Below are 22,147 nucleotides of genomic sequence, written 5' to 3'. Positions count from 1 at the left end.
GAAGAATTTAAGATCTACCTCAACCACAACCCCTACCATCTGAAGTTCACTTTTAACCATTCGAAGGAACAAATAGAGTTTTTAGACCTCAACATCTATATTGAGGAAGGAAAAATCCACACGAAGACTTTTAAGAAGAATGTTGATTGCAATAGTTTTATTCCTTTTAACAGTCACCACAAACCCACATGGTTAAAGAACATCCCTCAAAACCAGTTCAGGAGAGTTAGAAGGAACTGCTCCAAAATGGATGTATGTAAGAACCAAATGGACGAAATGAGGACTAGATTTGTGAACAAAGGATACCCCACAATGTTATTAGAAGAAGCTATGGAGAAAGCACTATCCATCCCAAGGGAGGACACCCTAAAGGAAAGAAATAAGACCTTGGAACCACACACCCTGGCACCCACTTTTATTACGAAGTACAATCACCAAGCACCGACCATACAGAAAATTCTGAGAAAACACTGGGGAATCCTAAAGAGTGACCCATCCCTTTCTCAACTCCTTGATCACCAACCACAGATCATATTCACTAGAGCACCCAATCTCCAACTAATGTTGGCACCTACCATCAAACCTCCACACACCACTAGGAGTCGAAACCCTGCTCATGGATTCACAAAGTGTAAGAAATGTCTGGCATGTAAAAACAATCCCACTATGAGAGAAACTACTACTGGATTCACTTCACTGATCAGCCAAGAGGAATATGACTTGAAAAGCAGAATGGACTGTAACACCTCAGGAGTCATATACCTCATCACCTGCCCGTGCCCAAAGCAATATGTGGGACGGACGAAAAGACCTCTGAAAGTACGCACTGCTGAACATATCAGAAACATTAAAAAAGGACTTCTAACACACAACCTTTCAAAGCATTTTAAAGAGAAACATGGGGGAGACCCCACAGGTCTAGAGTTTCTACCTATAGAAAAAGTCAATGTCCATTGGAGAGGTGGCAGTATTGATAAACTATTAGATCAGACTGAAGCAAAATGGATCTTTGAGTTAGACACCCTAGCCCCTAAAGGACTGAACATTGATTTTGAGCTACATGCTTTCCTATAATTTGATTCCCCCAAGCTGATACCATACACTTGGTCATTCCTTTTTCAATATGCACCACACTATGCACGTATCACTTTCCTCACCAATGGCACCTTAATCATTGCCCCTGAAATGGACCCAATTTACTACTATTATTATTATTATTTTTTACTTAATGTATTTCTTACTTAATGTACCTTTTTATGAGTCCACCTCCAGTCTTGGACCTTATATTTATATTTTTATATATTTATTGATTACTAACCAATGTGTTTCCCTTTTAGATAAGAAGAATATGCATATTATACTCCATACTCCATCTGCTTAATATTATTGTATAGCAATTTACTCCTTCTCCTAGTTTATTGTATACATAGGACGACAAATGTTTGTGTCTCTGTTTTGCATAACCTTCAAATATTCGACACTAGGCAGCCCCATTATTCCATTATGCCTAACTGATATTGCCATTTTTCAACTTTGTGTCACATTTACTGTCATATTTTATCGATATAATTGTATTATAAGGTAGCCATATATTTATATACCCTCAGATTCATTCCATCCATTATATTTCCATTAATCTTTTCGTTTTATTTCATTTTATTTTAATCTACCTCACTACTGTAATCCTTCTGTAACATTTTTTGTACACTGAGCAATTACGCATTGTAACAAGATTGAGTCATTAATAACATCATTCTGTATACCTGTATGACTATTAAGTACCACCAATGATGCGGTCTGAATTACCAATTTAGTCCGGATTCCCATTTAATTGTGTCATAATCTACATTTTTAATATATATCATACATGAAATTTATGTGAGGTTTATGTACTGCATATAGAGCGATGAATCTTACAAATCCTCGCAATAATGAAAAAACAGTACATGATTATAAGTTTTTTATTAGCAATTACAAAATGTATATTTAAACAACTAGATAGCAATGGTCGATATCCCGTCTCTGAAGAAGTAGGGCAACCCCCTACGAAACGCGTTAGACAAGCACAGCAATTCATCAGGACCGAGTTCCAACTTGCAGAGCGCCTACCAGCAGAGAACAGTACTCGCACAGGACCTTTTGTGTATTTGCCGAGTGGAGCCGTTTACAGAGCACGTCCCCTGGAGAGAGATCCTTATCGGGACGCACACCGAAAAGCCCGCCGTCCTTACCGACAGCAGGATTTCTGAAGCTCATCGGCCCGAGTCAATCCACACCAATCCCAGCCAAATCCAAGGGTTCCTGCACTTTTCTGACACTCATTAGACTGGTAACCTCTGTATGAACAGTTCCTGTATTATATATTTTTATATTTTTATAATTTTACCAATAAACTGGCTTTGTTATTTACATCCAGTTTGTACCATTGCTTTCTATATCGAGTGACCCTTTTTTATCACCTTAGCATCCAGTTCCATATACTGTATTGCTATTATTATTTGAACCAGATCTTTGACACATACAAAGTATAATATTTGGAGCAGATACCATCTACCCTATACCCCATTAGGGATAGAGTTATCTGCACTGCACATATCATCGGCTGCGTTTTCCACTACCCATCCACTTTATCATTATTTATATTTCCTTTCCAGACTCTACTTTTCTCCTTTTTTCATTTTCCGTATTCCATTCCATTTCACTTTTTTCTTCTCTTCATCCCTCTTCCTCATATCTTTTTCCCATCCTTTTTTCTTTTTGTGATTTATTAGATTATCCATTTTTTGTTTTGTCTCATTTTGTCTCTCTAACCAGCAGACTTACCACACACATTATGTGAGATTTAAAGGCACAGTACATATTTTTTACACCTTAAAGGCACAGTCCACCTTTTATTCTACAATCCCTCACCGTTCACTACACTCAGCCAGCATTATAGGTTAGCTCCTGGTTTCTGCACAACTATAGCAGAGTGTTTTACATATAGTTACATAGTTACATAGTTAGATAGCTGAAAAGAGACTTGTGTCCATCAAGTTCAGCCTTCCTCACACCTGTTTTTTGCTGTTGATCCAAAAGGCAAAAAAAAACAAAAAAACAAAAAACCCCAGTTTGAAGCAAAATTTTGCAACAAGCTAGGACAAAAAATTCCTTCTTGACCCCAGAATGGCAGTCAAGATTTATCCTTGAATCAAGCAGTTATTACCCTACATTGAAAGATTATATCCTTGAATATATAAATACAATACAATAAGTTGTAGTTTTTTTTGGTGACTATAGTGTCCCTTTAAGTATGGAAGCTTAAGAGGGATGTATGGGAACAAAACCTGTGTGAACTGGCTGACAATAAAATTAGTTAAAGGACCACTATAGTGCCAGGAAAACATGCTAGTTTTCTTAACCCCTTAAGGACCACACTTCTGGAATAAAAGGGAATCATGACATGTCATACATGTCATGTGTCCTTAAGGGGTTAAATGTGGCCATTTGTCTTAAATGTGGCGTTTTGAAGTTCTGGGCTGCCTTTCCCTGCGTGTGTGAGCTGTGCGGCTGCCATGGCAACCTGTCCCTGACGCACAGCTCACACATCCTTTTTGGCTGTTCTGGCCACGTGATTCGCGTCAGTGGCACTCCCTTTTACCCCACCCATTGACTTCCTGCTTCACTGGACACTACTGTTGGGGGGTATGGATTTACTTGAAAGATGAAAGCATAAATTAGAGAGATTAGCATAGAGTATATGTTTGCATATAGCTGCATCCTTTGAGTTTCCCTCCAACACCATCTCCAGCAGATACAAATATAATAATTGTTTTAGTGTTTTGGTTGATAATATTCTGTAATTAGGCCTGTCATAATTGTCAGCACCAAGCCCACTGGGCTCTAAATCTGGCCCTGCTAATAAATATTATAATGTTGGAACCTACAGTATGTTGTTTAAATGGAGAGGAAATCGAGATAGACTGAACATAGTCTTGTTCTAGGAAAACCAAATATACTCTTGAAGAAAATTAATTCCTAAATATATAAAAAAAATGATAATTTAAATAAAGTTAAATACCATGCATAACTAAACAGTACAGAAGAAATTCCAACAGTAAAACAAACAAGACATATACATCTATAGCTTACATGCCAATTGTAAAAACAAAGACTGTTGCCAGTCAGCCAGTATACTGTACTAATGATGTAAATTTAACAAGAAAGAGAATGCACACCAAAAAAAGCCACAATAGTCACTTAACCTGGTTTAATAAGCCAATATCAGATACAGGCAAAAATAAACAATTATAATTAAAGTGACAAAATTAGGCACAAAAAATAAATCAAAAACATCAATGATAATTACCAAAAGTTTTCACAAGCCTAATAGGGCAGAAACAGGACACAAAAAGTAACCCCCCAACGTTTCGGCACCTCCTGGTTGCCTTTATCAAATTGATGTAAATTTAACCACAAGTGGTGAGCATCAATGGAATGGAGCTCTGGCAATAATAGTGAATCGCAGGATCCTGGCAGCCATGGTACGCCATTCAAACCCGAATGGAGCCTCAGCCAAGAACCTACACAGTATTGTACTTCATAAAAAATGATTCATTGTAGTATCCAGTTCCCCTTACTAACCCTGCATGGTAACTAACCACGCCTGCAAAAGAAACCATCATCAATATTGAAGGTGCAGGTATTTTTTTATTGACAGACACCTCACACAAATTAGGGTCAATATGGGTCAGAATTTGACAGCCAACACAACCAGGTTAGGAGGAAAATCTTGTACACTAGCACATAATCCACCGAATGCAAGCAGAATTATAAGCCACCCATGGGAGCCCTGCATACCATTCATCTTCACTTATAAGCTCTATGGATGGACACCACGTCATGGCCTATTAACTACATGAGCTGCAGACTAAAGAAAGTGCAGCCCCAGCCTACAGAAACAGAAAGGTTGGGTGGCTGAAAAAGGCATGTGTTGCTGGCCAATTCATGCCAGCCGCCGCATTAAAAACTATAAAATGAAATAATAGCCTATGGGATCAATATGACCTTCTTTCAACTATAGGGAGGTTTTAGCCCCCACCCAGCGTGCCGTGGTTGGAGGCATATCTAAACACTGAGCAGCCAGCAGTCGCTCACCGTTAATTCATCTAAAGACTTAACTAACCTTACCCTGATACTGTAAATAAAGAGAGCTTATTTTTTTTGGGACACCTTTATAGGTATCTACTGTCCAAGAGAACCCTACACTCCTATAATAGTAGATCAGTCAATTAAATGTTGGGACTGTGAGCAAGTTCCTAGTGTATCTAATCATGAATCCTGCTCAGGCCATGTTACTCAGATCTTTTTTCCATTAGTTTTAAATGCAGACAGTGTCTGATAACACAATGCAACAGCCTTAAACTATTTTAATATTTTCCTACTTGATAGATGAGTATTATCATTTTATTAGTAGCTGGTCCCCTTTGCACAGAAATATCTTTATCTAGCAGTCAAAATCAATATGTTTGTATAAGCTGTAAATCGTCATTAACCTTTGCAACAAGAATTTTTTTAAAGAAATATCGTAATTTAAGAAATATTATGATTGCTCTAAATTACTATTCTTAACCCCTTAAGGACCAAACTTCTGGAATAAAAGGGAATCATGACATGTCACACATGTCATGTGTCCTTAAGGGGTTAAAGGGGCACTCTAAGCAATAAAATAATCTAAGATCATTGCCAAGATTATTGTGTAAAGAGATTTAGTTGCCTTCCTGCACACAATTTCATATGATTACAATAGTTTCCAACATTTCTAACTATAAGCCTGCCATCAGATACATTAGAGTAGGAATTCATTCTTGCGAACTATTTGCTCCTTTGTTCATTTAAATATTTCTTGTACCATACTTCTACTGACTTGAATTTGCAGTATGGCTGCTTTCAGCTTATTCAGAGGTTCCAGTCATATGTGTATACTATAAAACTGCTGGACTGGGATTTATGGGATAAACTCAAGCCTAAGAGACCATAATTGGACACTCCTGATTGGCTTCTAAACAAGCTAATAGTAAAAATGACCAACTCTATGAGGAGCACTAGGGACCTGATGCGCATGCACGACGAGTGTCATGCACACATCCAATGCTTCTCATAAGAATGCATTGACTTCAATTCTGTCCTATGAACTGCAGCATCACTTAACTGAGTTTTACTAGGTCGGAGTAGCAGAAGCACCTCTAGAAGACAGCCACTAGAGGTATATTTATTTACCCCTGCAATGTAAACATTGTAGTTTCCACAAAACTGCTTTTTTTTACATTGCATGGTCAAAATGATAGGGCCACTGCACCTGCCCAACTTCATTGAGCTGAAAAAGAACAGCAGGAAGAGTATAGCTGCACCCACGAGGGAAAGGTTCAGGTAAGTAAATCTCACCTTTGCCTGCCTCCAGCCATCAAAATATGCAAAGACCCTAGAATGTGACAGATCGGCTTTAACACCATGTGGCCATATTACCTCTGCAACAGACTGTAATGGATATTGGGCTTGAAATATTTCTGTAACAGTTACTTTTCTCCAATAAGAATCGAAATGAACCCAAAGTGTGTGTGCAGTTTTTTTTGTTTGTTTTATTGTTTATTATTTATTGTTGTGTTTTGATGTTACCACAATTGTGATCAAGGATTTTATTTTCTACCATTCAATATTGTTGATTTATTACACTGCTTGAGAAATATGCATCATAAATATCCGCTGTATTTCCTGAGTTATTAATGTGCTCTATTTTAATCTTTGATTTTGCTTTTTATAATGTATACTCCTGAGTCAGTTCGAGAAATAGCTGCAGCTGTGTGGGAATGAAGGAGAGCTCATGTTTCCTCTATACCTAGAGCTAAAATTCCATTCTTAACTTACAGGTTGGATGTTGCGCACTTGTTTTCCCATCACACTTTAAATCACAGAAATATTATGAAATATTGAAGCAGATTTGTCCTGAAATAGAGAATTCTTCTGCTGGAAGTATTCAAAGCAAGACGTAAGTAAGGTTCCAGATTTATACGCTGACCTTCCATTTTTATTTTTTCTTCATACTGATTTATTTAATAAACTGTGATGAATAGAAAACTACATTTGCTAAATATATGCAAAACAGCTGGTGAGAGAAAAAAAAATGTATCACTGCTATCTTCTTTTCCAACCAGCTAAAAATTAAATAATGGAAGTGGACAGATTGCTGTAAGCTAACGTTTTGGTTGCTAAGGGCATCCTATCAAGCAACCCTTAGTTTTTAATTTTATTTCATTGACTAAAATTTGAAATAAACACTTCAAAGGCTTGCACCAAGAAACCACCATTTTCAGCAAGACATTGAAAGGCACACTATAGGCTGAAATTCAGCATTCTGTTTAATGTTTTGCTGGTACCAGGGTGTCCCTTTAAGGAACTCCATTGCTAAATGAGACGTACACTATTAAATTATTAGGCATATTATAGAAGAAAACGGGATAGACTGTTGAAAAAAGAGGAATTTAAATGTGAATGATATTTAGATGCTTTTCCTCAATCAGACACCCTCTCAGCTATCTGTCTGAATCATCACTTTTGTAGTGAGAAAGTGAGGGGCATTATGCAAGCTGTAGTGTGTTGGGGGGTCTGGAGTGTTCCTTTTAATGTAAATGTGTTTTCCTGTGTCTTGAAGCAAACAAAATTGAAACTGTGATAGTTGAACTGAATGCAATTTTTTATTTTACAATTACGTAATAGACTTCCGGACCTCAAGACTGTGATAGTCCTGGACAAAAAGTATTCAGGCGCGTTCCATTTTCAAGATGTGATGGAATCTGGAACTGCTCACTTTGTGCAACAATTACATGATTTACAGAAAGATTTATTATGTGATGATCCCATCAACATTCAGTTCACATCAGTAAGTAAAAAAGGGTGATTTTACAGCCACTTAAAATTCATTTTAATCTACTATAACTCAGTGCAAGACGCAATGGTTCCTTATATTTGCACAACAATATCATTAGTTTAAAAAGATTTTAAACTATAGGTCATGTCTAACTAATTTGCCTTCTATACATACTTGTAAACTAGGGTGATATAAGGTATAGAGAAATACATTGTTGTTTTCAGGGCGGAAAATCAAATGTCTGCACAGTCACAAAAGCCAGCTATGACTGAAATGCTTATATGTCATTCTTACTGTATGCATGTTTGTATGGTTGCGTAATTGTGTTGTGTGAGGATGTATGTGTCCATCCTTAAAATCAGAATTTGGGCTCTGGATTCGCCGCTGCGTCAACCTCTTTCTTTTCCCATGTATTTTTCTCCTACCCCCAATTTTTTTTCATTCCAACTCCTGACTGTCACTTAGCACTTGATGACAAGATGTATGAGATATATTTAAATATAGCTAACTAGCTTTGTCGTAGCTGTCTAGCACAAGATAAAAATATAAAAGAAAAATATTTTGAAGAGGAAAAACAAAAAACGGATTAAATATTGTGTATGACAGAGGCCTTTTATAAAATGTAGCACATAACTGTCATATTTTAGATTTCCAGGTAATATTTTAATGTGTATGTAAATAACCTTCCTTGCTTTAAAAAAGAAAAAAAACACTCCAAGTACCCTAACCACTACAGAGCACACTGTAGTGGTAATGGTGCCAGGAAAGTGCTTGCGTGCCCCTATTGTAAGTAGTCAGACAGTTTTATAATGTTTTGACTTCTTAACTGGGGTCTTCTGGGTGCTACTTCTCCCCACTACTAAAGCTACAGGAGAGCTAGAAGTTCCTACTTAGGACCATCCATTAGCTCTAAAACCGTTTCACTCCTTATGTTGGGGGAGATTAGGTCACTTCAGGTACCATAACCACTACACAATGCTTTAGTGGTTAGGGTGATTGGAGTGTTTCTTCAACAGATTTCTACTGCTTGGTTTCATTTAAAAGATTACTCCTTTACAGTAAGCCTTTCTGGCATGGTTCTCCTCTGCAAAGAAATAAAGGAAAAACTCACATGCGATCCAAGGCCGGGTTCTTCCTGCAGCTCGATTCTCTGTCAGCGACATCACTCCAGGAATGCCATGGAAGAGAGCTGTTTTATTGCCAGCATGCTATCTGTGCTAACAATAGATGCTCAATATGCAGAGAATTTACATTAATCAGCCATGAACACTTGTTCCATGCTGGTTAATATTTCAGGAGGTGGAGTTATACCTCCAGGAACAACTTGGCATGGTCATAAAGCTTGGAGTAAGCCGTTAAAGGATGACTAAGGGCACCCAGAGCACCTTATCTCTATGGGCCAAGATTTATTTTAAATAGACACTATAGTCACCAGAACAACTACAGCTTATTGTATTTGTTCTGGTGAATAGAATCATTCTCTTCAGGCCTTTTGCAGTAAACACTGTCTTTTCAAAGTAAATGCAGTGTTCACATTACAGCCTACTGATATCTTCACTTGCCACTCATCAGATGGCTGCTGGAGGTGCTTCCTGTGGCAGTGCTGCACAGTGAGCAGCATGGCCATTCAGTGTCTCCACCCTCTGGATGGATACACTGACCTTTCCTCATAGAGGTGCCCCGATCTGCCCTTTTGACAGTCTCAGCCATTCGTACGGAGAAGCATTGTGATTGGCTGAGACCACCACTTCTGCTGATGTCAGTGGTCAGAGTCAGTTCAGAGGCAGACAGGGGCAGGTCCAGCAGCTGCAGACTTGAATACAAGTAAGATTTTACTATATTTAGGGAGGCTAGGGGCAAGATGGTGGTTTTAACACTAATGGGTCAGGAATACATGTTTGTGTTCCTGACTCTATAGTGTTCATTTAAAATCGTAGATTTTTCATATAAATCTTTTGATAGAAAACATTCCAACCTGATCTCTCCCATTGTCTTTATTGTCTAATGCCCCCATCTCTATACGTTACATATGACATCTTTAAATGGTGTCATATTTTGGAGATTATATCCTGCACACAAAACAAGCATCTTCCCATTGTTTGTGAAGATGAAAGCCAATAGAAATAACATTTCCTCGATTTATTAATACTTAGGCACCATATCAGTGTACTATTGTTTCATATTTAGTTGCCTAGCAGCAAGAACCATATTTGAGCACCTACACAGTAAAGGAGTTTAAGCATGCGTGGGATAGGCATAAGGCTATCCTCACTATAAGATAAGGCCAAGGACTAATGAAAGTATTTAGAAAATTGGGCAGACTAGATGGGCCAAATGGTTCTTATCTGCCGTCACATTCTATGTTTCTATGTTTCATAGGTCAGCACTACTATAACATAATATTATTTTCTTTCCACACTTGTTTATTATACCATTAATGTATTATTTTCTGAAAAAACTTAAACCATATACTATATTGAAAAAAACATCATGTTTTTTGTTGCTATTTGTTGAGTATATCAGATGTTCTTCATTCACTGCTCTTTCTGCATTAGGGAACAACTGGTAATCCTAAGGGAGCCACTTTGAGTCACCACAATATTGTAAACAATGCAACATTTGTTGGGATGAGAATGGGATTCACCTGGAATGAGGTGAGTGAGAATTGTCTGCTTTGCTTTTGTCTAATTCTGCATTTAAAGCGGAGTTTGAAGGGACATGCATCACTGGACAATTTAACATTTTATTTTATTTATTTAAAGCCACAACTAAAACAATTTTAAACAAATATACAAACCAAAATAAAGAAAAATGTTGAAAAGTATGTAATAAATGTTTCTAAACTTACTAGAAACAGATTCGGTTATTGGGCAACCTCTAAGCTAGAGGAGTTTAATCAGAAATGATCCTCTGGTCTTGCTGTATCTACTATGCAGAAGGTACTTGTCAGCAGCTCAGTACAGGCTGATTTGGATAAATTTGATATTCAAATTAAAAAGGTTCCTTTTGTAATGGCACATTTGAGCTCACATTTGTTTGAGACCTGACGAGGAACTGACAGAAGGACAAGCAACTGAGCTTTTGCCCATTCTCAATTTCATAACTTTTTTGTTTAACATTCTGAGACTGTTAATGCTGAGCACTAACCAGAGAAATCCAAACACGAAACCTGACCCAATTGTGTAAATGCAACACTTCTTTACTCCTCCCATTATGGATAAGTTAAAACAAAAATATAGTGCAAAACACAGACTGCATATAAATATACACAAACAAATGGGAGAACAAAAACATTCATGTTTCATATTAAAGACTATATAACAAGACAGAAAAAAAAAGAGATTTCCACTCTTTAATGCAATGCCACACAAATAGGAATATCTAAACAACGTAAAGTAAAAAAAGTAAAAATAGATATAACTATAAAGTTTGACATGTCTACTAAACATAACACTACCAACCACCTAATTGGTGATGTGAGGGTTCCTCTCACCCTCCATTAATCCTCATGATGAATTACAAAAACACTCACATAACTGAAAAATAACTCTACTCACTCAAAATAAAAATGTAACAAATGTTAAAACCATGTATATGAAGATCTGCCAATACAGCACAAATTCTACAAAACATGTACCAAATATAATATAAAAAATAAACAGAGCACTGTATCCAATACACAAATTGTATCCGTGAAAAATAACTAAGTATACGTACTAATAGAAAAAAGATAAATCCCATTGAATAGTTAATCCATATAAAGATCCACCACATCTCATAGAAATATATAGGAAATATTCTGCCACTTTTTTGAGGTGGTGACTTTGTCAATATCCACAAAATGGAAAAAAGATAAACTCCACCATGCGTATCTAAAACATGTCTACTAACTGTAGATTTTATATTTCCACTTTCAATATTATGTAGGTGTTCTACCTTTCAACTTTCTTTCAGTTTTTCCAACGCACTCTATATCACATTGTGTGTATGTTATTAAATAAACAAGTATTCTCATTTCACAATAAAGTATAATATCAAAGTTCTGCCCTGTTACACTGGAAGAAAAAAAAAACAAAAAAATTATATTATATTATATATATATATATATATATATATATATATAGTAAAAATAGAAATCCAGCGCACTCACTTGTCGACTAAACAGCTACTTTGATGCTGACAGATTTGACTAGTTTTATTTAAAACACCTAATCCAGGCAAAAAATAATGGGGGTTTAGTTACACTATATGATCATACATTGCATAAGCCTGCCACAAACGTCAATGTACCCCATCTTTGGCAGGTCCTACTCTCACTGAGCTACTCACTTGGGGAAATCCTTCCATCTCGAGTTCTCTGCAGTACAAGGCTTAAATAGGGTCCTGATATGAGACACCTGTGACAGGGGGCGGTGCAAAACCAAGGAGCTGGCTAGACTCCTAAATATATATGGGAAAACAAGGAACTGGCTGCACTCACCTAAACATGCTTAAATGGGGAGCTGCTGGGGGCCAATAAGTACAGTAAAAATAGAAATCCAGCGCACTCACTTATCGACTAAACAGCCTATTTAAGCCTTGTACTGCAGAGAACTCGAGATGGAAGGATTTCCCCAAGTGAGTAGCTCATTTAGTAGACAGTTGGCAGTGAGAGTAGGACCTGCCAAAGATGGGGTACATTGACGTTTGTGGCAGGCTTATGCACTGTATGATCATATAGTGTAACTAAACCCCCATTATTTTTTGCCTAGATTAGGTGTTTTTAATAAAACTAGTCAAATCTGTCAGCATCAAAGTAGCTGTTTAGTCGATAAGTGAGTGTGCTGGATTTCTATTTTTACTGTACTTATTGGCCCCCAGCAGCACCCCATTTAAGCATGTTTAGGTGAGTGCAGCCAGTCCCTTGTTTTCCCATATATATATATATATATATATATATATATTTCTATTCTTGAACACTATAGTCACCAGAACTAGAGCTTAACGTAGTTGCTCTAGTGTCTACTCCCTGTCCCTAGAGGCATTTTAATGTAAATACTGCCAGAGAAAAGGTAGTGTTTACATTGCTCCCTAGGGACATCTCCAGTGACAGTCACTAAGATGGCCACTGGAGGTGCTTCCTGGGTCAGTGCTGCACAACGTACAGCACCTACATTCAGTGTCTCGATGCTCTGTGTGTGTCGAGGTGCTGAACATTCTTCATAGAAATGCATTGATTCAATGCATCTCTATGAGGAGATGCTGATTGGCCAGTGCTGCATTTTGCTGTGCATGCACAATAGCCTCCTAGTGATTTCCTATGGGAAAGCATTGGTTTGGCTGAGATCATCAATTTTGATGCTCTCAGCCAAGGAGGTGGAGCGTGGGTGAAACTATGCGGCACTGGAAAAAAGTGACTTCTAAACTTATTTAGGAGGGGGAAGGAGGGACCGGCAACCTAAGTGATTCTTTTAACACTACAGAGTCAGCAATACACGTTGTTATTCCAGACCCTATAGAGCTCCTTTAAGTAATTGGATCCAGTTGCTTGTTTGTAGTTCATTGACTAGTTACATTTAGGTTTGACTGTCCTGATTGAGTATTCAACTGAAAATAATAACTGTGTATTCGAATTTACACTCATTCAAATATTGGGGACTTTATTTTATACATATCGTAATTAGTCGATCTGTGGGTGACTCGGGTGTCGACCAGAGCATGGTCACAATTGTTTGAAAACTAACCAAAACCTCATTCTTTCATTTAGAATTTTCGCGTAGCACTCCCAGTGCCACTTTACCATTGCATGGGCTCTGTTTTGGGAAGTTTAATAATGGCCATTTATGGATGTACCCTTGTCCTCCCATCTCCAAGTTATGATGCAAGAAAGCTACTGGAGGCAGTCTACAAAGAGAAGTATTTACTATTTATGTGTTTAAATGTATTAATATCTCTCTCTTTGTCACACAGCCTTTACCTTCATTTTGATCTAGCTATCTATCATCTTACATGCTCATCTGTGTTCATCCATACACATAATTGTCTATTCACTTGACTAAACGTGTGCACATATCTTTCCATTCATTTATGTCATGCACATCAGTGCAATTTTATAAAAGCAAGTATGTCAATATGTAACAATATATTTGGTTCAGCTCGTCCATTCATCTTATTTGCTGAGCCACTAGTTTACTCATTACTCATTTAAATGTGCTCATAAGGAGATTATTGATTGATTATTAAGTTGCAAACACTCTAACCATTTTAACAGAAAACAATATTTAAAAAAAAAAAATTCCCCTTCTCATTTTTTTTTGTTTAAAATTCTTTGCACTGATAGAAAATGCGGCATTTTGACAATGTAAGGCTTGTGCAAAAGCCAAATCACAATACATGCATCTTTTGAGTTACAGAAAGGAAGGTCATATTGTTAAGAGCTCTTCTTAGAGCTCCTATCAAATGCCGCACATGGCACTGCGTTGAAGTCTCCCCACCACCATGGCCACTCCCCCCCCCCCCGTGCCCATCAGTGTAGTAAGGGAGTCCCAAAACGGAGGTTCTGTTTCGTTTGGTGCGTAAACGTTAAATATGCGGAATTTGGTGGTGTGCAGTGTGCCCGTGATGGTTACATATCTGCCCTCAGGGTCTTCTTAGGATCCCGTCACCTGGAAGGGGCAGTGTTTATGTAACAAGATAGCCACTCTTGTGTGCTTGCACAGTGCTCTGGCCTCCTGAATCCTGGTATATACTCTATCTAGCAGTCGGACAGTGGCTGACCTGGAGAGAAGAGTTTCTTGTATTAGGGCGATGTCGGCCTTTCTTCGCCTTCAACTCCTTTAGGAGAAGTTTAACGCCTTTAACGTTAAATGAGAGTACTTTTAGAGCCATGATAGTGTCATAGGTAGGCGGAGCCCAAGTGCAGCGAACATACAGGACCAGGGCCCTCCCCTGGGGCCATTTCGACCAGTTTGGACCTCCAACTAACATCAGAGTAAGCGTAGACCCCAGCACCATGGGCAACATCTAGAGCCAAAGTCCTGTTTGAGAGCTCTTGTGAAAGAAAAACATAAAACGTAAACTTAAACATAAAATTAACAAACATAACCAATAAAGTCTGGTCTTAATTGGATTGCCAGAGCAGCTAGGGGGTGTGAACCGCTCCTGCCTCGAACACGTGTTCGCCAACGCTAGGTGATAGCTCCCTTCCCCAATCCGCTCTGCGTCGATAAGCAAGAACCACACACTACATCATGTGTCTTAATGTTCAATATTGAGCCACTAAGCCTTGTCCACTTTTCTCTCCCTATCCCCCCTCTCTCCATTGTGTACCCCCAGAGTTACCCTCCTGCTTCTGTCTCTCTCCCCAGAAGTACCCTGAAGAAGTATTGTGACATTAGGAAAGGATTATAGCAAGATACTGTGGCGTAGCTGTTGCCACAATGAAAGGACTGTAGGACCCCTCTGGACTGTGTCGTGGTTACAGGGTCTTGTTTTCTTTTACTTTATACAGAAGCCTTTAGATTACCTATTAAATGGTGTCAAGGCCAGGTAGCTGCCACTGTGTGCAGCACAGTCTATATAATAAGGTAGGGAAGGAAACGGAAAACTGAGATTAAGATATTTTATTGGTGATTTTCTCATCTTTTATTTTTTTTTAACGTTCAAGTGGATATCCCTCTCCCCCCAGTGTTCAACCTCTCTTAGAGGCTATATGGCTCAGCCCTGCTGAACTACAATGTTTAACTGTGGTGGGATGCTCCGTAAGGAGCAGGCCATCAATCAACTGTGTAGGTGAACCTCTATTCACAGCGGGCCCACTGATTCACAAAATGTGATTCCCAGCCCTGTAAACAATAGATAATGCAACTATATACATAAGAAATCATATCAAAACAATACAGTATTCTGTCTGGGTGTGTGGGAACGCATCACAGCCCGAAGGGCTCAGGAGCTGATATGACACCCCAGACCCCTGTCCCACCCGCACCCATCTATGGGCACTTAGCTGCACATGTGTGCTGTCGTGTTGTCCCACATCACCAAGGGTAGACAGTCTGGGTCGCAGGTATGGAAAAGGGTACCGTGGTACCATTGCCTATTCAGGTATTTCAGTCCGGTCCAGCCCCAGCCTCCTGCCAGTCCCGAGGGAGGGATGTCAGCTCCGGTCTCACACGGCTAGGCAAGGTGAAGTCCGGTGGCAGCTCAAAGTTTAGACCTCTGAAGAAGGGGGCTGGGTCGACTCCTGGCAGCAGGGTATGAGCTTTGCCAGCCCTGAATGCCAACAGTTTGAAGGGGTGTCCCCAGGTGCATCTGATATCGTGGTGTCTCAGGAGTTCCTTGGCTTGTCTCAATTTTTTCCGGCGTTGCAGGGTAGCAGGTGAGAGATTTTGGTAGATCGCCAGTTTGGTATCGCAATATTGCAGGACATTATCTCTGCTGTACTTGAAGAGGTTTTCTTTGGTGGAGTAAAATTGGAAGTAAATTATGATGTCTCTGGGTACAGACCCTTTTGCTCTTCTGGCTCTTAGTGCGTGGTCTATCGCCCAGCGTTCCTCCGGTATGTCAGGTATCAGGTGTCTGAAGAATTCCTCCATTTTCTTTGGAAGTGGGCCTTCATTTGGGGATTCAGGGAGTGAAGTTATTCCACCTGGAGTGGTTAGATAGGTCTTCCACCAACATTACCAGGTTGTCTAATTGCTTCGCCATGGAATCGGCGTGGGACACTACTGTATTGTGGGCTTGCACAACGGACTCCATCCGATGCTCCAGGTCGGATGTGCGCACGCCCAAGGCCTGTATCTCTGCTTTGACTTATTGTGAATTGCGGGCTATTTCCCCAGCGAGGTAGGGTATTTCTTCTTCTAGTTTGAACAGGGTCTCGATTCTGCAGGCAAGTGCTCGAATTAGTGTGGATGGTCGGGAGCTTTCAGGTTATGCTGCCATCTATGTCCAAGGCCAAGTCATGCCCCCCTCAGCCCACCTCTTCTAATTTTAATGCATTAAGGCAAGCCAATTCCTCCCCAGGAGTCTCTCTTACTGATATGTTGAGTCTTATCTCTGATTCAGTGTTTTATGGGATAAATTGTTTATCCACTAGCAGCAGCAGGTCCACTCACCACAAAGCACACGTGCAACTGCTTAAAAATTTTAAAACTGTCATACCGTTATTACTTTACCACTATTAGTTGGAATTGAGAGTTCACTGGTAAGTCTGTGGTAGGTGAGGTAGCTTGGTTGGGAAATTCCCTGACTACAAAGCCTGTTGAAAAAGGTCACAGGTTCAAATCCACTTAGCCCTTTATCCTTCTGAGGTTGATAAAATGAGTACCACCAATTGGGTAATAATAACATCTATTACTATTCAGTTGCCGATTTGGTTAATGAGTCCTGCTGGGAGAAAGGCGCTATATAAATACTAGTTATTATTACGTAGAGATTGTAGCCATATTAGTCCACTGATGTAAATGTAAATAACAGATACAATTCTGTTAGTCCAATAAAAAAGGTATTACAAGATACAAATGGTATCTGTTTTTTACAGTTATTATTACTATATTTACACATATCTTAAAAAGCACTCCCAGAACTGTAATATGCTCTCTACAAAATACAGTTTGCAAAGTTGCATAGTCACCAGAACTACTACAGCTTATTGCATTTGTTCTGGTGAATAGAAGCATTCCTTTCAGAGAATTCAGTGTTTTCAGAGATGCCATCTTCCAGAGTTTGGGGTTAATGGTTTACAATAATTACAATTATTTATATAGCACCAACATTTTCCACAGCACAGTATTCAGAGAAAATGCAATGTTTACATTACAGCCTAGGGATACCTCCACTGGCAACTCCTCAGATGACAGTCAGTGTCATGATATACTGAACTTTCCTCATAGAAATGCATTGATTCAATTAATCTTTATGAGGAGATGCTGATTGGCCAGGGCTGTGTTTAGCTTGTGCTTGCTCTGCCCCTGATCTGCCTCCTTGACAGTCTTAGCCAATACAGTGCTTTCCTTTGGGTCAGAACACCACTTCTGATGATGTCAGCCAAGCAGACAGATCAGCGACAGAACCAGCAGCAGCAGACTGAAATAAAGGTAAGATTTTTACTATATTTAGGGAGACAAGGGGAGGCAAGGGGGCTAGATGGTGGTTGTAACACTATATGGTCAGAAATACATGTTTGTGTTCCTAACCCTATAGTTTTCCTTTAATGGAGGTACAATACATTTTAAAGAACCACCTAGGGTACTATGACAACGTAATCACAATGACGGTGCTATGGTGAGATGAAGTCCTGAGCACCATCTTACCTTAAAGAGTTTAACCAGTAGTGATTGGATTAACCCAAACTTTAAAAGATGGAACCCGATCCCTCTGCAACCCACTGATGCTCTCCGAGGCTTAAAGATTGATGCCATCTTCCAGAGTTTGGGGTTAAACAGTTCGTTAATGGTTTACAATAATTTCAAATATTTATATAGCACTAACATTTTCTACAGCGCAATATTCAAGACCAGTATTGTGACATTTGGAAAGGATTATAGCAAGATACTGTGGCGTAGCTATGTCAATTATGTATAATAAAACATAATTGACTCACTGGAACAGTAGGTGATGAGGGCCCTGCTCAAAGGAGTTTACAATCTAAAAGTGTAACCACTTAAGTTAAGACTGTGAGGATCTTCTTTGCACCATAGCAACTTTATTGTGATTTACGTTGTTTCGGTGCCCCTTAAAAGTTTTTCTTGCTCTCTTTTTATGACATCAACTCCCAGTTTGATAAAGGAGACCATTAAATTTGCCCATTAAGTAGTCATTTAGTGATCTCTAGATGCATGAACTGACAATATTCTGTGAAGTGCTAATCTGCTTATGTATTTGAATGTAATTTAGTTAATTCATTGGACAAACTTACCTATCTTTCATTTGCTTGAACTTACCTAGCTATTCACCTTTTTGTATTCTTATAGCCTACTATTCAATTTGTCCATGAATTATTGAGCCTTGCAGTTCTGCAAGCAGTGGGATCACATAGAAATTACTTGTGTTTTATATATTTAGGTTAAGGCATCTATATAATGGTTGCCAACATTCAAGGGAGGTTTTAGAGAACTTCCTTTATTACAACATGAATTTTCTACTTTATTTCTCATTTATGAGAAAAAATATGAAGGTTCGGGCACAGGTAAGAAAAAGTATATGTAAGTACTTGGATTTTAAATTATACCATAAAACTTAGGTAGCCAGGGCTAACATAGGGATGAGGTGTGGGATACGCTGGTGGCGTAGGACTCTACAAATATTTTGAACTTACACTTAGGTTTAAGATTTTAGCATAAGTGGAAAATCTTAATGAAAACGCTTTCTAAGTGTGCTTATCACTCTTTGTCACAGGTGCAACTGCATGTATGGGACCCCAACCATGTATATAGACCTTTTGGGACAGCCAGACTTTGCTACTTATGGATCTACCCTCACCAGTGGTAAGTGTCAGACATGTCCTATAACTGAAATATCACAAGATTTAGAAATGTACTTGATTATTGCTAATACTAATACTTTAAAAGTACTTGATCATGAGATTACTTTCTGGAGTGAGTGAATGCCTTAAAGCAACACTTCCAACACCATAATTACTACAGGGCACCGACAAGGTTAAGGTGTCAGGAGTACCCTAATGTAAGTAGTCAAACATTTTTCTATTGATTTGACTTCCCACTTGGAGTCTAGTTAGTGCTGTTTTCTGCCCGTTCTCTTCCTGTCTAAGCTAATCCCAGAAATTCAATCTGCAATGAGTTGGCCCTGGATTGCTGGAAGACCTAACGGAAGGTCCCAGCATTAGCTTCTGACCCTCAGAATGGAAGGGTATGGGCCAGAATTGGTATCAAGTTGACACCAAAGAAAAAGTCAAATGGTTTGGCTGCTTACGTTGGCGCGTTGCCTGGGCACATCTGGCACCATAACCACAATGGTGCACTGTAGGCGTAATGTTGCTTGGGGTGTTCCTTAATTTTGCCTGAATTTTGAGTGAACTAGATAGAGGTGTGTTTATCTTATGTTATAGATCCTGAAAACAAAGATACAGCTGCAGTTAGCTGAATAACCATACTGCTTATAGTTCTTTATAAAAATAAAAATGGTAAACCGATATGTACTGCAACTTTTGTTTAGCTACAGCATGTTGTATTGCATTACATTTATTACATCCACATCTGTTTCTGCAGATTGAAAACCATAAAAAAAAAAATCTTTATTTCTCTCTCCAATTAGTCACAAATCATGTCGAATGCAACCACATGAAGTAGACAACAAAGGTTACAAAATAAATCATCACTCAATATTAAATAGAGAAACATAGAAACATAGAAACATTGAATGTGACGGCAGATAAGAACCATTCGGCCCATCTAGTCTAACCAATATTCTAAATACTTTCATTAGTCCCTGGCCTTATCTTATAGCTAGGTAGCATTATGCCTATCCCACCCATGCTTAAACTCCTTTACTGTGTTAACCTCTACCACTTTAGCTGGAAGGCTATTCCATGCATCCACTACCCTCTCAGTAAAGTAATACTTCCTGATATTATTTTTAAATCTTTGTCCCTCTAATTTAAGACTATGTCCTCCTGTTGTAGTAGTTTTTCTTCTTTTAAATAGTCTCCTCCTTTACTTTGTTGATTCCCTTCATGTATTTAAATGTTTCTATCATATCCCCCCTGTCTCGTCTTTCCTCCAAGCTATACATGTTAAGATCCTTTAACCTTTCCTGGTAAGTTTTTTTTTTTTTTTTTTTTTATTCTTTATTTTTGTGGTGCAAATAGTTAACACAAGCTCTTGCCATGCCCCAACAGCAGGTACAAGATTGGTAAAATACATACATGAACAGGTATAAGGCATAGAAGGTCACTGCACACATTTTTATTTTTTTAGTTAAGTAGCTAGGTCACAGGGTAGTCAAACATGTCTATATAGCAAAACATAAGATGTGGTCGATGTGAGTTACGTAGATATGTGAGTGAGTTCCTGGTAAGTTTTATCCTGCAATCCATGAACCAGTTTAGTAGCCCTTCTTTGAACTCTCTCTAAGGTTTCAATATCCTTCTGAAGATATGGTCTCCAGTACTGTGTACAGTACTCCAAGTGAGGTCTCACCAGTGTTCTGTACAATGACATGAGCACTTCCCTCTTTCTACTGCTAATACCTCTCCCTATACAACCAAGCATTCTGCTAGCGTTTCCTGCTGCTGTATTACATTGTCTGCCTACCTTTAAGTCATCAGAAATAATCACCCCTAAATCCCTTTCCTCAGATGTTGAGGTTAGGACTCTACCAAATATTCTGTACTCTGCCCTTGGGTTTTTACGTCCAAGATGCATTATCTTGCACTTATCCACATTAAATGTCAGTTGCCACAACTCTGACCATTTTTCTAGTTTACCTAAATCATTTGCCATTTGGCTTATCCCTCCTGGAACATCAACCCTGTTACATATCTTAGTATCATCCGCAAAAAGACATACCTTACCATCAAGACCTTCTGCAATATCACTAACAAAAATATTAAAGAGAATGGGTCCAAGTACAGATCCCTGAGGTACCCCACTGGTGACAAGCCCAAGCTTCGAATATACTCCATTGACTACAACCCTCTGTTGTCTGTCACTCAGCCACTGCCTTACCCATTCAACAATATTGGAATCCAAACTCAAAGATTGCAGTTTAATGATAAGCCTTCTATGTGCAACAGTGTCAAAAGCCTTACTGAAATCTAGGTAAGTAATGTCTACTGCACCACCCTGATCTATAATTTTAGTTACCCAATCAAAAAAAACAATAAGATTAGTTTGGCATGATCTCCCTGAAGTAAACCCATGTTATCTCTGATCTTGAAATCCATGTGTTTTTAGATGTTCAACAATCCTATCCTTTAACATGAACAATGAAAAAAAGCGAACTAGTAGAGCCACATAAGATACACACAAAGGTGGGGGGTAACCCCAAATTGAAAATGAAAAGAACAAGAAATGATGTATCTAATGTATGGTATGGTATATATTTATCCAGGGGATATAGAGATAACCAGCGGAGACTCTGGTAGGTAGACCAATTATTATCAAATAGGTAAAAATAATAAAGTTTTATTGGACATAACGAAAAAAATATATAAGGAAAAAACCCAATCCGTGCTGTACAATAAATACCCAAGAAATGTGAATTAAAATTCTGGTGCTAGATCAGTGTCACTCTAGTTGATAGAGG

The 22,147-nt window shown here is 38.6% G+C and overlaps 1 protein-coding gene across 1 annotated transcript in view; it reads left to right on the top strand.

Moving 5' to 3' along the window:
- ACSF2 (acyl-CoA synthetase family member 2) overlaps positions 1-22,147 on the top strand; it is a 128,530-nt gene that overhangs the window by 58,885 nt on the left and 47,498 nt on the right. The window contains exons 5-9 of the mRNA XM_063459062.1: positions 6,906-7,024; positions 7,753-7,915; positions 10,459-10,557; positions 13,650-13,798; positions 19,280-19,368. Coding sequence (XP_063315132.1) covers positions 6,906-7,024; positions 7,753-7,915; positions 10,459-10,557; positions 13,650-13,798; positions 19,280-19,368 — 619 coding nt within the window. The remainder of the gene's footprint in view (positions 1-6,905; positions 7,025-7,752; positions 7,916-10,458; positions 10,558-13,649; positions 13,799-19,279; positions 19,369-22,147) is intronic.

The sequence above is a fragment of the Pelobates fuscus genome, chromosome 6 (genome assembly GCF_036172605.1).
Source record: "Pelobates fuscus isolate aPelFus1 chromosome 6, aPelFus1.pri, whole genome shotgun sequence".
Classification (NCBI taxonomy): Eukaryota; Metazoa; Chordata; class Amphibia; order Anura; family Pelobatidae; genus Pelobates; species Pelobates fuscus.
Note: the sequence above shows the minus strand (reverse complement) of the source record. Positions and strands in the feature narration are given on the sequence as shown.